The sequence below is a fragment of the Lutra lutra genome, chromosome 10, assembly GCF_902655055.1.
Source record: "Lutra lutra chromosome 10, mLutLut1.2, whole genome shotgun sequence".
NCBI classification, from domain to species: Eukaryota; Metazoa; Chordata; class Mammalia; order Carnivora; family Mustelidae; genus Lutra; species Lutra lutra.
Window position 1 is genome coordinate 38,236,631 of NC_062287.1, and position 15,688 is coordinate 38,252,318.

General features: G+C 39.6%; 1 protein-coding gene across 6 annotated transcripts in view; it reads right to left on the reverse strand.

Annotated features, from left to right (window-relative positions):
• The window catches only part of CEP295 (centrosomal protein 295), a 54,894-nt gene that overhangs the window by 16,716 nt on the left and 22,490 nt on the right, over window positions 1–15,688 (reverse strand). For 4 of the 6 annotated variants that reach the window (XR_007120983.1, XM_047692058.1, XM_047692062.1 and 1 more), the window contains 8 exons: window positions 15,385–15,552; window positions 12,699–12,920; window positions 8,876–8,968; window positions 8,619–8,722; window positions 6,331–6,468; window positions 5,812–5,909; window positions 1,832–5,327; window positions 15–183 (listed from right to left, as the gene is read on the reverse strand). Coding sequence is in view for 5 of the 6 variants with exons in the window: in XM_047692058.1 (XP_047548014.1) it covers window positions 15–183; window positions 1,832–5,327; window positions 5,812–5,909; window positions 6,331–6,468; window positions 8,619–8,722; window positions 8,876–8,968; window positions 12,699–12,920; window positions 15,385–15,552 (4,488 nt within the window). In the remaining variant the exon portion in view is untranslated. The remainder of the gene's footprint in view (window positions 1–14; window positions 184–1,831; window positions 5,328–5,811; window positions 5,910–6,330; window positions 6,469–8,618; window positions 8,723–8,875; window positions 8,969–12,698; window positions 12,921–15,384; window positions 15,553–15,688) is intronic. The other 2 variants (XM_047692060.1, XM_047692059.1) reach the window with 2 other exon arrangements.

The window sequence follows — 15,688 nt, forward strand, 5'->3', positions numbered from 1 at the left end:
GGGAGTTATCGTACCACTTTGCTTGGCACCACTCTCTTCTGAAAGCAGCTGATTATCACCAGAGTTGCTCCTATTCGCAGAACTGATGCCTTCCTGATCGGCCCTTGCTAGGTCTTGGAGAACAGGAAGCCACTCTCTGAGCTTCTGAGCTTCTGTATCACCTTCAGCTGTGGGCTTACTTATCTGAAAAAGTGGGCAATTGAGGGTGGGGATGACACAAGATGAGGGATCACGTGAAGAATTCACCAGATGCGCATCTCCCTTCTTAAATTAGAACCTCAACCGAATAGTTCCATCAATCACAATATTACAACTTCAGAGATTTTTAAAAATGCGATATGCCTCTAAAATACAGAAAAGGTGAGACTTCCACTGAAAAGCACCTTTCACAGGGCTTGAACTTAAAAATTTAGCCTCCAGTGTATCTTCCAGTAAGACATTACACTTTGGTACTCCTCCCTAATTTTCTTTCCCCATTACCTCTTCCTTAAAATGACCAGGAAATCCCTATAACTCAAGTTCTCATGAACCCAACTCGAGCTTCTCTTGAATGTTAAAGGATTTATAGAATTCTATTTAGGCTAAATCATAGATTCAGGAAGTGGCTTTTTAAAATAAAATGGATAGAGGTACCTGGGTGGCTCAGTGGGTTAAGCCTCTGCCTTCAGCTCAGGTCATGATCCCAGGGTGCTGGGATAGAGCCCTGCATCGTGCTCTCTGGTCAACAGGGAGCCTGCTTCCCCCCCCCACTCTGCCTGCCTCTCTGCCTATTTGTCAAATAAATAAAATATTTAAAAAAATAACAAAAATAAAATAAAATGGATAGATTCATATTCAGGAGAATGCACTCCTCTCCCTACAGAGAAACTACGAATGTCAACATGACCCTGCCAGAGTCTTCTCACCAATTCAGTAAGAACAGATCTAACTGCCTATCAACCTAAAATCAAGTCAGTTTTAGAACAGACGGTGATACTGTCACTTAAGGAAAAAGGTGGTACTAATTTTGATTCAAATACAAATGTCAACAAAGTGCTATACAGAAAGCACAAGACTTGCTATCTGCATAGAATAAATTCTAATTATTTTGCAATTTAAATTAAAAAAAAAAAAGATTTATTTTTTTGAGAGAGAGAGAGTTCACAAATGGGAGGGAGGGGCAGTGGGAGCAGACTCCCCACTGAACAGGGAGCCGACAGGGGACTCGAACCCAGGACCCTGGGATCATGACCTGAGCTGAACGCAGATGCTTAACCAACTGAGCCATGCACTTGCCCTTGCAATTTAATCTTAGGGCAAGCTCAAAGCCCTTTATAATAAAACTTCAAATAACAACCTGAGTTTTTTTTTTTTTTTTTTTAAAGATTTTATTTATTTATTTGACAGAGAGAAATCACAAGTAGGCAGAGAGGCAGGCAGAGAGAGAGGAGGAAGCAGGCTCCCTGCTGAGCAGAAAGCCCGATGTGGGGCTTGAACCCAGGACCTGGGATCATGACCTGAGCCGAAGGCAGCGGCTTAACCCACTGAGCCACCCAGGCGCCCCAACAACCTGAGTTTTTAACGGTGTTTGCATTTGGCTATGTCAAACTAATGCTGAAATCAGCTGGGCTTCAAACAACTATTAACCTTATGAACACCATGCAAGGTAGAATAAACTTTAGTGTTTTAATTTCTACATTGTTTAAGGTAGAAAACTAAAGCAGTTAAGGTCAAACCGTTTATTCTCAGTAACAGAATTTATTTAGGCCCGAAATTTAAAAAAATTTCTAGCTTGTCTGAGTCGGGTTACCTCCACCGATTTAATTTCTAGGTATTCAAGTTTCATACATACCTGACTATGTTTAAAGAAATCTCTCAAAGTCTCTTGATGTTTCTGTACCTGCTGCTGCAGTGTTGTCTGTCTCTGTACAAGCAATTCTTCTTGGGCTTTTTGGCTATAATGCAGAACTTTCTTTTGTAGATCCAGCTGCTTCTGAAGTCCTAGGTTATCTTGCAGAGTTAAGACAGGTTGTGAAAAACACAAAAGTCTATCTTGAAGTCTGGGGGTCATGGAATTGCTTGAGGGAGCTGCCTGTTCATTCTTAGATGAATACAATTCACCATGGTTTTTAGATTTAACTTCAGCAAAAGGGAGTGGAATAAATGGATGCTTTTTTTCTGTGGGTAAAAACAAAGAGGGAATAGGATGCTCGGAAGATTCACTTGCAGTCGATTTTGTTTGGTTGTTTAACAGTTCCTCCTGGCCCTTCTCATTAGAATGCACCACTTCCCTCTCGAAGTCCAACCGTGCTGCCAAAATACCCTGCGAAGGCAGAACAGGCAGTGATGGACTCGGAAGTCTATCCTGGGATGCTGAGATCTCAGAGTGACTTGAGGCAACAGTACGGTCACTTCTGGTTGCAAGAGGCTTTTGGATTCTTTCAGAGTCAGCAACAGGCGGTGCTACCTGGGATACCGATGAAGAGCTAATCTGCTCAGAGGACACCCTTTTCTCCAATTTACTTAGTCTTTGCAAAAGTAATTCTTCTTGGACTTCCTGTCTAGATCGAATGGCTCTTCTTTGTATTTCTAACTGCTCCTGAAGTACTTTCAAATCACCATGGGGAAGCTGGACAAAATGCTCAGAAGGTAACTTCTCCTCAAATTCATATTGTCTGGGCAAAACCAAGTGTTTCTGGGTTTTCTTGCCACATGGAAGAGAACTGCTTCGTGCATGCAAGTGTTCTTGCTGAAGTGCAATCAAGTGATCTTGTTTAGGTAAAACAGGCTGTGATAAACCGAAAAGCCTATCAGGCAATCCCGGTTTCTCAGAATGTCTTGAAGCTGTATTATCACTCGTAGTTGAACAAGGTTCTTGGGTTCTCCCAGATTCACTAAGAGGTAATGAAGCAAGAGAATGCTGTACAAGAGGGGGTGAGAAGAAAGAGGAGCCAACATGCTCAGGAGATCTTCCTTGCTTCCACTCACTCTGTTTGTGCAGAAGTAATTCTTCCTGAGCTTCCTGTCTAGACTGAATGATAGCTTCTCTCTGTGTAGCTAACCTTTCCCCGAGCGCCTTCAAATTATCTTGCTGAGGCCGAATAAGCTGGGATATCCTCCAAAGCCTATCCTGCAACTGTGGGATCTGAAGAGGGCTTGAAAGACTTTTGCTGTCACTCTCTGTTGAAGGACGCTCCTGGGTTGTACCAGACTCAGCAGAAGGTAACGAAGTAAATGAAGGCTGCCCTACCTGGGGCTTGAATGAGGAGTCAGTTTGTTCCAAAGATACCTTTCCTTGGCTTTTCTGGCTGAAATGAAGGGCCGCCTTCTCTGTGTCCAGCCATTCTTGGTGTTCCTCCAAGTTATCTTGCAGAGGTAATGTAGGTTGTAAAAATCCCAGACGTCTTTCCTGAAACCTCGGGATCGTAGAAGAGCTTAAGGCAACTACACCGTCACTCTTGCCTGGCATAAACTCCTGGCATCTTTCAGACTCAGCTACCTGGGACAGGGATAAAGAGGTGCCAGTCTGTTCAGAAGAAACCGTTTTCTCTAATTCATGTGGTTTGTGTACAAATTCCCGAGTTTCTTGTTCAGCGCCAAGCATTACCCTGTGTGTATGCGACTGTTCTTGGAGTGCTGTCAAATTTTCTTGCCGTGGCAGGTTATGCTGTGGAAAACTACGAGGGCCATCCTGAAATGCTGGGATTACCGGATGACTGGAGGGAATAACATTCTCCTTTTCAGATAAATCAAAGTTCTGAATTCTCCTAGGCTCAGTTTTAGCAGAAGCTTGTGAAGCAACTAAACATGGAGCAGCTGCTGGTGGAAGTGAAGAACCCATTTGCCCAGACTCACCCAAATCCCTCTGTCTATGCAGAAGCAATTCTGCCTGGGCTTCCTGCCTGGCCTGAAGGGCATCGCTCTGTATAGTCACCTGTTCTCGGAGCAACTGCAAACTATCATGCAAAGGGAAGAACTCCTGTAGGAAACTCAAAGACCCATCCCGAGATTTCTGGTTTTCAGACTGGCTTGAGAGAAAACCCTTCACGCTCTCAGATGAATACTGTGGCTGGATCTTTCCAGTGCCAGCAGAAGGCAGTGAAGTAAATGTATGCTGAGCTACCTGCGAAGGGAGAGAAGGGGGTGCAGTCTGTTCAGACCATATTCTTCCATCCAATTCACTCTGTTTATGTACACATGACACTTCTTGGGCTTCTCGCCTAGCCTGAAGGCTGTCCCTCTGAATATGAAACTGTTCTTGGAGAAAGTTAAAATTATCTGGCTGTGATAAGACAGGTTGTGAAAAACTCCAAAGCCTATCTGGAAGTTGTGGGACCCCAAGATGGCCTAAGGGAACTGCAGTATCATCCCTGGTTGGAGAAGATTCCTGGATTCTCCCCGATTCAGCTCTGGCAGAAGGCAGTGTAGCAAATGAATCCGGAGATACTAATGGAAGGGAGACAGAGAGGCCAGTTTGTCCTTCCAATTCTTTCTGTTTGTACAAAAGCAATCGTTCCTGAGCTTCCTGTCTTGACCGAAGAACCTCCTTCTGTAGGTCTAACTGTTCTTGGAGAGCCTTCAAATTACCCAGGTGGGCTGTGATATTTTCTGAGGTTGGCAAAGACTTACCCTGCATGTGGCTGATTACAGAAGGGCTTACAGAAACTGTACTTTTGTTCATGGCTACAAAGGATTCCTGGATTTTTCCAGATTCAACTGTAGCAGGCAGAGAACTAAAAGCATGCTCAGCTGCCGCTGGTTGGAATGAAGAACGTTCAGTTAGCTTGGAGGGTATACTTTCCTTGTTCTCTGAGAACCTCTGCTGGGGATCTAAAGTTTGAGAAATTGTTGCCCGAGATATTTCAGCTATTTCTTTAGGATCCTGTATTACTAGCAGCCTATCATGTGACAAAGGCTTTGGAAGTGTATGAGAATCTTTATGAACCAATTTATAGCCTCTCTGTTGTACTTCACTCTGTGAGAGTTGCTTAGGCTGTTCCTTTGATTCCAAAGACTGCTTGGCTAAAACATCTGAATTGATTACCATGTCTGTTTCTACCTGTCTTTGTGGAAAGAGACTTTGTCTTGGAATCTGAAAAGGATCTTCTTCTGATCTGGAGCTCTGTATGGATGGCACAGGCAGGTATTTGTTAGGACTCAGCTTGGGTCTCTGACCTTGATCCCAATGCTCTGATATGACAGTGGGTCTTTCAGTATTCTGTGGTAGTACTGATTTAACAGAATCAGATGTCAGTGAAGTGGCTAACCCAGATGAGTACTTTCCTTTTAACATAGTCTGATATTCAAGTAATCGTTTCCTGGCTGTTTCAACAGACTGTCTGTGAAACCTAAAACAAACACAAAAAAACAAACATTATTCTTTCTTTTCTTTTTTTTTTTTTAAGATTTTATTATTTGACAGAGAGAGATCACAAGTAGGCAGAGAGGCAGACAGAGAGAGAGAGACAGAGAGAGAAGCAGGCCCCCTGCTGAGCAGCAAGCCCGATGTGGGACTTGATCCCAGGACCTGGGGATCATGACCTGAGCCGAAGGCAGAGGCTTAACCCACTGAGCCACCCAGGCGCCCAATATTATTCTTTCTTGATGAAAAAAATGCTCTATATTCTCATCTACACATTAAATTTAACAAAGAGCAATTTAGGGATGGCCATTATCATGATGAAAACAGAGTAACATTCATATTGACCTTTGGGAAACCTATATACTGTAGTTCTAAGGGAATCCTGATTGGATCTTCATATAAACCAAATAATAAATCCTGAAGAGGCAGCCACACAGTATATCACATACAAATTGTACCCTAGTGAATACCTGTTCTGCTGTAAAAGCTGATGTTGATAGTTATGAATCATCTGCCTATGATTATCTTCATCATAAGTTACAGTGCATGGCGCTGGAGCAGTGCCAACCTAATAAAAGACAAAGCTACTAATTAAAAGGCAAATCCAGAAACAAGTACTAAAGTATTTTATATACAGTGAAGTTCTACAATGTAACTTTCATATAGCTTTATTTTTCATAAAAAAAGACTGGCATTTCTGTTATTAAGAAATGAAGTAACCCACCATTCTCCTTGAGTACCATGTCCAAGAGCTCAAAATATATATTACTTATAAATCAAGGTCACATATACTGGTACCTTCTAAAAACTGAAAGATGAAAATATACATATATCTTTATCTATCTATATATGCACATACATACAGTGTTAAAAGAAAAAAATTACCAAATAAAAATTAGAAATGCATTCTACTTTCCTGAATGCTACGACTACTCATATTTTCTTATCCCCCAAGAATCCATGTAGGGATGAGATTTCCTGCATCCTACCCCAATCTGTTGCGTTCTTTTCCTCTTTTCTTCTTCCAGCTGAGCCCTGAAGCAATCAGTTTCTAATCGTAACTTCTGTCGTTCAATTTGTTCAAGTAATTCCAACTGCTTTTGCTTTTGCTCTTCTATTTCCATTATCTAAGTAACAAAAAAACTAATATCTATTAACAACAAACTCATATAAAAGAAAAGTTTATATGAATTACATTGAAAAGAAACAGATCTCATCACCAAGAGTACCAGTTAACCAAGAAGAAAGTGGTAATGTTTTATCTGTTATTTTTATTGCCACTGCCAGAGGAAAGAAGAGGGTAAGTTGGAAAGGGGGAAAGGAGAAAAAGACTGGAAAGGAAAAAAGAGGCAGAAGGGGAAGGAAAAAATAAACCCATCAACTGTTCCTACTTCCTGTGGGTGCACATGGGAGCACAGTAAATCCCAGCTCATCACTCAGGATCCAGCCCCACAGAAGAAGCAAATGATGCTCAGCCAAATTCTGTGCTCGCATCTTTAACTCTGCAGTGTTCTCAGTAAGAAAAAGGACTAAAGAAATTAAATATCAAGGCCTCACAACTAATTTGACTTCTTAGGCATACCCATAAAGGGGTGCAGTTATCTGGGGGCCAAATAACATCTGAGCAACATTCTGGGTCAGAATGTGAGGTGTGAAACAGACGGTAAGCCCATGGCAGAGGGCTGACACATAAACTCTAGTGTTTTACACACACACACACACACACACACATCCAAGTAATTAGAACATGTCAGAGGAGCTCCAAGCCTCATAAGGACAGGGACTAGTCTGACTGGTTTTGTGCTAAATCTAGCACCTACTTCAGTCCCCACAATACACATAACACAAATATTTACTGAATAAGTAGAATGAAGAATGTATGGTAAGTTTTATGAAGAGGAACATTTTTGTTACAGATAATTAAGAATGATCTTGTTTTCAGAATAAAAAAGTCTCAATCTGGTATTTTGCCTATTCCTAATCAGGCAAGAGTGGCTACATCTGAGTTCTTGTCTGCTTCTTCCCTACTTTCCCTCACTCATAAGAGCCACTGAACTTAGACCATTTACAGTTCTGTAGTACCTCTAGAACTATACCATCAATAGAATAATCACTAGCTACATATGACTCCTAAAATTTAAATGAATTAAAATTAAATAAAACTGAAAGTGCAATTACTCAGCTGTACTAGTAATATTTCAAGTAATCAATAGCCCTTGTGGCTAGGAGGTACCATAATGGGACACAGATATCGAACATTCACATAACCAGAGAAAGTTCTATTGGACAATACTGCTTTAGAATACCAATTAGAAAAACTAAGATATCTGAGAAGAAATACTGGTTTATAGAATTCTTTTTTTTTTTTTAAAGATTTTATTTATTTATTTGTCATAGAGAGAGAAGCGAGAGCGAGCACAGGCAGACAGAGTGGCAGGCAGAGGCAGAGGGAGAAGCAGGCTCCCCGCCAAGCAAGGAGCCCAACATGGGACTTGATCCCAGGACGCTGGGATCATGACCTGAGCCGAAGGCAGCCGCCCAACCAACTGAGCCACCCAGGCGTCCCTGGTTTATAGAATTCTTACTCTTCAGCTGTATTTTCATAAAAACTATCACTATAAACTAACTAGCTTAGTGACAGTTAGCCTCTTTCAAGGAAATCTGTGTTAAAAAAAAAATCTTGTATTAAAGCAGATGGGACCAAATTATAGTTAAGGAGGTTGAATTAATAATTTTGGTCTGAAATATTTTTTTTTAAGATTTTATTTATTTATTTGACAGGGAAAGATCACAAGTAGGCAGAGAGACAGAGAGAGGAGGAAGCAGGCCCCCTGCCAAGCAGAGAGGCTGATGCGGGACTCAATCCCAGGACCCTGAGATCATGACCTGAGCCAAAGGCAGAGGCTTAACCCACTGAGCCACCCAGGCGCCCTGAAATATTATTTTTCAAAAAAACTTTTGAGGTTATAAGCGTAGCTGAATTCAACATTTATTGAGCACTTACTATGTATAAAGCACTGCACCAGAAATGATGCAAAGTAAGTAGAATTTTCAAAAATGACCATCTCTGTCTTTAACAAAAGTATTACAAAACAGAATGCAGTAAGGGCCAAATGAGTAGTATAAGCAGAGATGAAGTATCTTCTATCAGCTGAATGAGTAAGACAAGACAACAGTATCAAAAGCAGCCAGACAGTAAGACAAATTTCACTGATCACACAAAATTATAGAACCTAGGAGAAGAAAGAAACCTCCAAAAAAAAAAATTTCAGATTACCTGTTTCTGCCTTGCTGCCATTCTAATTCTGGATGCTTCTTCTTGAGGATGAAGTAGAATTGAACTCTGAGCTACAGCTGTGATAGGCTGAGCCTCCTTCATTTCTGAGAGAATCCCCAAAACAAAAATCAGTTTCAGTAATTTAGAACTCTGACACCGCTATAATTCTCTTTATTCATTTATCACATATGTAATTTTACAAGGAAAAAAATGTTAAGTTGACCAAGTTTAATTTGAGAATGTGATTTAAAAAATACCTTGTTCCTTTTCAGAGTCTGTATCCAATGAAAGTGGTTTCCCTTCACTAGTAAGTGGTCCAGAGTCAATTGTTAAAGTATCACTTTCAGCAACTGTAGCAGATACATTATTAGGAACATATCATCACTGTAAACTTAAATCTGAACAAAGTAACAAAAACCTGCATTCAAATTAAAAATTAGATTTTGGTCCAACTGTCATATTCAGTTAAGATCCAGTCATGTTCCAGATGACTGCACATTTTATCCATTAAACTTGAGCCTAATGTAAGAAGACAGGTGGGAGACTAAAATTGTAAACCAAAATGAAAAAAGGAAGAATTGATTATAAAGCCTTACTGACAGTTTCAAACTCCAGGGAAATCAAAGAATAGAATAAGCAAGGCACCTAAGTTTAAAAAGAGAAGCTTAAGGAATGTCAATGTATCCCTGCCATTTTTAGATAGGATATTTACTGTTGCTGAAATCAGAACAGAGAAGGAAAGTTAAAGCAGTTTCTTGGACCGTACCCGGGTTGTCCGGAACTCTGCACTGAGCACTCACTCACTCCTGCAGCTCCTACTTATGTGCTGCAGGCAGGGGTACAGTGGTAAATCTTAAAAAGGCCTAAAGGAGGTTTGACAGGGCAAGTAGGGAAACAGAAACATTAAATAATCATTCTAAGAAAAAATTACAAAACTAGTAACTGATAAGTGCTGTTATCAGAGAAAGAAAGGATTATGTAGTAGAGTATTACAGGACAATGTGAAGTAGGCTAGGGACTCAGGTGAGATTTGTCTTATGAAATGACATTAAAGCAGACATCTGAAAGGTAAGGAAGGAGCAATCAGCCAGGTAAAGAAGGTGGGAGGTATGGGAATGAATAGATGTAGTTAGACAAAGGGAGAGAATGAATGAAGCAAAATGATGCTGGAGAAAGCCAACTCGTACAGGGCCTTTAAAAAAAATAAAATAACCTAGTTATGGAATGAAAATCAAAGAGCCTCCTTTTACTGAATTCTGAAACCATACTCTCTCCTACTTTGTTGGCCACTCTTTTTTTACCACCTTTGCTGTCTGCTCCTTCTTTAGTCATCTTCTAAATGCTAGAGTCCCTCAGATGGTCTCAGAAGCCCTCTTCTCACCAAATTCTTTCTCCTAAAAGCATTCCCCTATGCCTGTGGCTTTAAATATCGTATCTATACCTGACTTCCAAACCACTCTTAAGCTACTCAATACAGCAAATACTATTAAGCATCTTCTATGTACAAGGCACTGGTCTTGCCCTGGGAATACATACAACAATGAAGAAAACCTAGTTCCTACCTTCAATGGAACTGGAGGACGTATTGGATGAAGAAAGGGTCAAGAAGCAAATAAGCCAAGAAAGTAAATTTACGGTCCTGAAGATGCTGGTAAGAGCTATGCAAGGAGTGAAGGTAAGAGCTGTGGAGAAAAAGCAGGGTAAAGGTGATAGGAAGTGAAGGGTATGGGAGAAGGAGTGTAGAAACTTGCCATTTTATACAGAGCGAACAAAGAAGGCCTTGCTGAGAAAGCCATGTCTCACCAAGTAGCTGAAGGAAGTGACAGTGAGGCACAGAAATAAACAAAAGCAATCCATCCAAAAAGACTAGCAATTTGCAAAGACTACGTTAGTCATGTTTGGTGTGCCTGAGAAATAGCCAGGAAGCCAGTGCCTATGGTGAGTAGTCTGGAAGGAGGTGTTGTAGAAAATGAAGTTAGAGAAAGTGAGGGTGAAAGCAATGGTGGGAGAGGGGTTTATATGCAGGCAGATCATACAAGGCTTTGATGCCACTGTAAGCACTCTGGTTTTAACTGAATGAACTGGGTAGTGGTTGGAGGACTTCCCCCTGTGGAGTGACTTGTGATTTGTGTTTTAACAGGATGTCTCTGGGGCTAGATTGTAGCAGGGAGGTGCAAAATCTGCAGACAGACCAGTTAGGAAGCCACTGCCAAGAATCTATACTGGACAAGAAACATAGCTTCAACTAGGATGGTAGGTGGTGAGAACTGGTTGGACTGCAGATAGGTTTTGAAGGTGAGATCAACATGCTGTACAATGATTTGGATGTAGGATATAAAAAAGGGGAACCAGAATGCCAAGCTTTTTGACTTGAATAAGAGAATTTTATTGCCACTTACTGAAATGAGGAAGTATGTAGGAAAAGCAAGGGGAGGAAAAGAAGGGATATTAAAAGCTCACTTTTGGAAAAGTGTAAGATGTGATTACAAGGTAAGATGTCAAAAAGACATTTAAATAAATGAGTGGGGTTCAAAGGAGAGGTCAAGGCTAGAAAGACACTCAGATGTCATGAGAATAAAGATGATAATGTAAAGTCATGGCATTAGCATTCAACTAGTGAGTGTGAAAGGACCTAAGAAACAAGTTCTGGGAGCAATGACTAGTGGTTGTAGAGGTGAGAAAGGCAGCAAAAGAAATCACAAAGGAGGAGCCAGTAAGGTAGGAAAACTGAGAGGATGGTGTCAAGAGGTCAAGTGAAGAAATTAGTTCCAGGTTTCCTGTTATACTTAGGGTTAGACAGACTGTAAGTCACTTCTTTCAGAAGCCTGGTAGCAAAATACTTCCATACAAATCCAATCGCATTAAAAAAAAAAAAATACAAAAGACAAAACTCTTGGAAAGAAAACAAACAAACAAACAAAAGAAGAGAATTATGTTACCACGACGCATTTGTTAGTAACTCCAGATAATGTTATTTTTTTTTTTTAATTTTTAAAGATTTTTTATTTGACACAGAGAGAGAGAGAGGTCACAAGTAGGCAGAGAGGCAGGCAGAGAGAGAGGGGGAAGGAGGCTCCCTGCTGAGCAGAGAGCCCGACTCAGGGCTCGATTCCAGGACCCTGGGATCATGACCTGAGCTGAAGGCAGAGGCTTTAACGCACTGAGCCACCAAGGTGCCCCCCAGATAATGTTCTTGCTTGACCTCTGTAACTTCTGGATATTTACTTAACAGCCTTTTTGTCTACCAAAAAAACCTTTACGAGTGACAAAGAAACCCAATTTCTGGTGGCAATGTGAAATAAACACACAATACACTATATTCAAAAGCTGTTAACATGTTCAAGAATGCCTTGATTCAGGAATTCTTTTAAGAGTTGTTCCTAAGGAAATAAAGATATAGGCAGACTGCTAAAAGGATGTTTACTATAGCACAAAACATAACAAGTAAAATTAGAAACTGGCTAAATGTTTTAACAATAACAAATTCGTTAATTCTGATTCATCAGTTATACTGGACTATTATTAATATATACAGCGTCCCTTGAACAATGCCAGAGTTAGAAGCCAAACATACCACTTCAAATTCTGACTCTCCAAAAACTTTACTAACAGCCTATGGTTGGCTGGGAGCCTTACCAAAAACAAAGTCAGTTGATTAACACATATTTTGTATCTTATGTGTATCACATGTTATATTCTTAAAATACCTAACTTTTTAATTTTTTCTGTGATTTTTGGCTATGCAGGTTCTCTGTGAGTTTTTTTAAACTGTCACAACCTCTAAAAATCTACTATATTTATGCAAAAAAACCCTGCACGTAACTGGACCCGTGAGTTCAAACCCATCTTCTTCAAGGGTCAACCATGTATAAATACTACAACTACATTAAAGTGTGCCTGGAAGAAGGTTTATGAAGGTTTTTTTTTTTAACATTTACTGCCTTGAAGTAGCAGTACTGTGGGCTTTAAGCATTTTCCTCCTTTAGAGCACTATTCTTTGATGTTTCAGGAATGAGCATTTTTTCAAACAACTGAAAAAGGGTTTGTGTGCTACAAAATGAGACACTTGGAGAGCAGCACCTTGTTCCTGCCCAGAGGATGATGTCCTCTCCTCGCCAACAGTTCCTCCTGATTCGACTGTTGGTGCTTTACTCTCAGTTTCACTAAGAGCTGTAATCACTTCACTTTCATCCTCAGACATGGATTTAATCGTCCAGAGAGATTTTTGGCTTCGGATCTTATTTAATAATTTCTTAAAAAGAATTTTTGAAGGGACCTGGTGGGTCTTTATTGCCAAAGGAACTAAAAGAAAAGAAAAAAAAAAAAAACTTATTCAGGACCTATTATATACCAAGCAAATTATTCTATTATACTTAGCAACCGCCACAAACCCTAGTTAAGATAAAAGCACAACTTTGTATTTCTTTATATTTTTCATTTATAATTTAACAACATATACAATTATATTTGACCCCAATGGAAATTTTATAACCAGGAATAAATTTCAATTTATAGTTAAATAAAGGCATCAAAATTCAACCATCTTCCAACAATATGCATGCAATACCGATTTCAAGCTTAAAAATTTATCACAGAGAGGTTTATTCTGCTTGCTAAATGACAGAATGCTTATCACCTAATTAACTTGTGTGAAATTAGCATTCAAAATATGTTCTGTAAGGTTTTATACTCTATCCTAGAGAAGGGTCCCAAATATGGTTCTGTACTTCTGAGTAAGCTACAGAGGAAAACATTACTAGTTATAACGTTAAAAGCCTATCAGGTGCTCCCAAATTATTCCTCGTACTATCCAGAGAACTTTTTTCCCACCTATCTTCATAAAGAGAACCCTTTCAGTTAAAAATAAAAATTTTCAGTTATTTCCCCAAACATCTTTCCCTGTGGGTTGATGGTACAATACCAAAACTCAGCATAGTACAAACAGCTCTCTAAGGGGACAAAACTGTGTTGCAAATACATACTTCTCTGGCTTAATCAAGGAATAAAATATAAGAAGTCCCCTAAAGTTGAAAACTGGCAAACTATAGTTTGGTCTGACAAACTTTTAAAAAAAAAACACTTAATTTTAACTTACAAACAATAAAATACACAAAATCTGAGAGTACAGCTTGAGGAATTTTCCACATACCTATGTGACACCATCCAGATCATTATGTAGACCATTATGTAGAACACTGCCAGCACCTCGAAGGCTCCCTCCTGCCCCTTCCCGCTCAGTACACCCCTAAACCACTGTTCTAATCTCAAGAACAGATTAGTTTTGTCTGTTTACCTTTTTTTAAACTTCATAAAAATATGGTATTATACTCAGGTATTCATTTTTGCCTGGCTTCTTTCAATCATCATTAGTCTGTGACTCACTCATACTTAAGAAATTAAATTTGTTACCTATATTTAAAAATAAGGATCTTTTAAATCAATGGGATTCCTAGATTCTTCTGAAAAGTCAAGAGAGCTGACAACATCAAATGAGCAATTCCAAATGGGGTCAGCAGGAACTGAAAAGTAACTGTCCCTTTAGATAAAGCAAGAACTGCAATTCTAACAAACTAGAGATCTAAGTATCAGTCCCAACTTAAAAACTGAAAAAAGCTGGATGAAATAGTAAAAGTATCTTCCTTAAAGGCACTGCTGATCTGGTGAGGAAATCAATGATTCTTCAGAGGCCAGAAAGAAAGTGTAACTGGGAATTCTGGAGGATGTGAACCCTGAACCCATTTTCTGATGTTTCTGACAAACCACAGTAACCTTACACTGTTTAGACAGCAGTCTAGACACAGGAGACAGGGATAGAACCTACAGTCTACTAGGAGTCTCATCTGAGGAGTCGAATAGGAGACCCACATAAAGCTGGAACCTCCAAGGGCTACCTATCCACAGTGTTGGATAAAGATTTATTAAGAAAGCTTGAGTGGTTTTGAACAAAGGCAGTGTTTGTAGGTATGGGGGGAGAAAAGAGATAAAAATAAAGAGAACTTGGTCTCTAAGGAGACGTGAAGTAAAGGGGGAGTTGTTATAGGTAATGTTCACTGGTCTGGCTTAAATATTATCATTCACTAACATGAGGAAGACAAGATTTCAGTAAGCAAGAGAGGTTTAAATGTATCGTCAGACAGGAGTTTTAAGTAGCTATTGGATAGCCAAGTGAAAGAGTTAAGAATGGTGGGACAGAGGTGAAGTTTAGAAGACAGACTGAAGTTTGTGCTACTCATCATTGTACATGAAGTATTTAGCACTAATTAATACAGTAAAATCTTTGGTGATTTGATCAAAAGTCTATAGACAATGCTGAGCCTTCAAAGGAATTCAGAATTGGGCACCTAACTTAACATAAAAATCTTCAGACTATTATGTATATGTGAACAAAATGACTTTCCTCCTATGTAAACAGAAAAGATCTTTAATGAAGGAAATCTAAAAAATGGCTTCCTTCTTCCATCACTCCCATTAGTATTAGTCATTTGTTTGCACTAAAATTAGACCAGAATTTCCTGTTGGCAAATTACTAGCATTTTTTTCTAGGAAATATGGGAATGTTCAGCTTAAAAGGAGTTTTACCCTGAGGGTTGATGGGGGGAGGGGGGTTGGGAGAGGGGGGGTGGGGTTATGGATATTGGGGAGGGTATGTGCTATGGTGAGTGCTGTGAAGTGTGTAAACCTGGCGATTCGCAGACCTGTACCCCTGGGGATAAAAATATATGTTTATAAAAAATAAAATTTAAAAAAAAAAAAAAAGGAGTTTGACCTTCTGCTTCGCTGGAACATATTGTTTCGGCTTCTGTAACTGGACTATTTTCAGTTTCTCCTAAACTTTCTTGTTCCATTGAAAGGTCCAGTTCTTCATCTTGGATCTGATCAGTCACAGTGGGCAAAGGTTCCGGTTCGAGGTGCAAAATCAGGTTTCCTTTCACTTCTCAGTAAAGAAAGAGAGAGAGAGGTTTCCATTCTGAAATGACTAAAAAGAACTTGAGCATAAAATTTTAAAGGCCACTTCTTTCTTCCCTTTAAAAAAAAAAAAAGATTTTATTCATTTATTTGGGAGTGGGGGA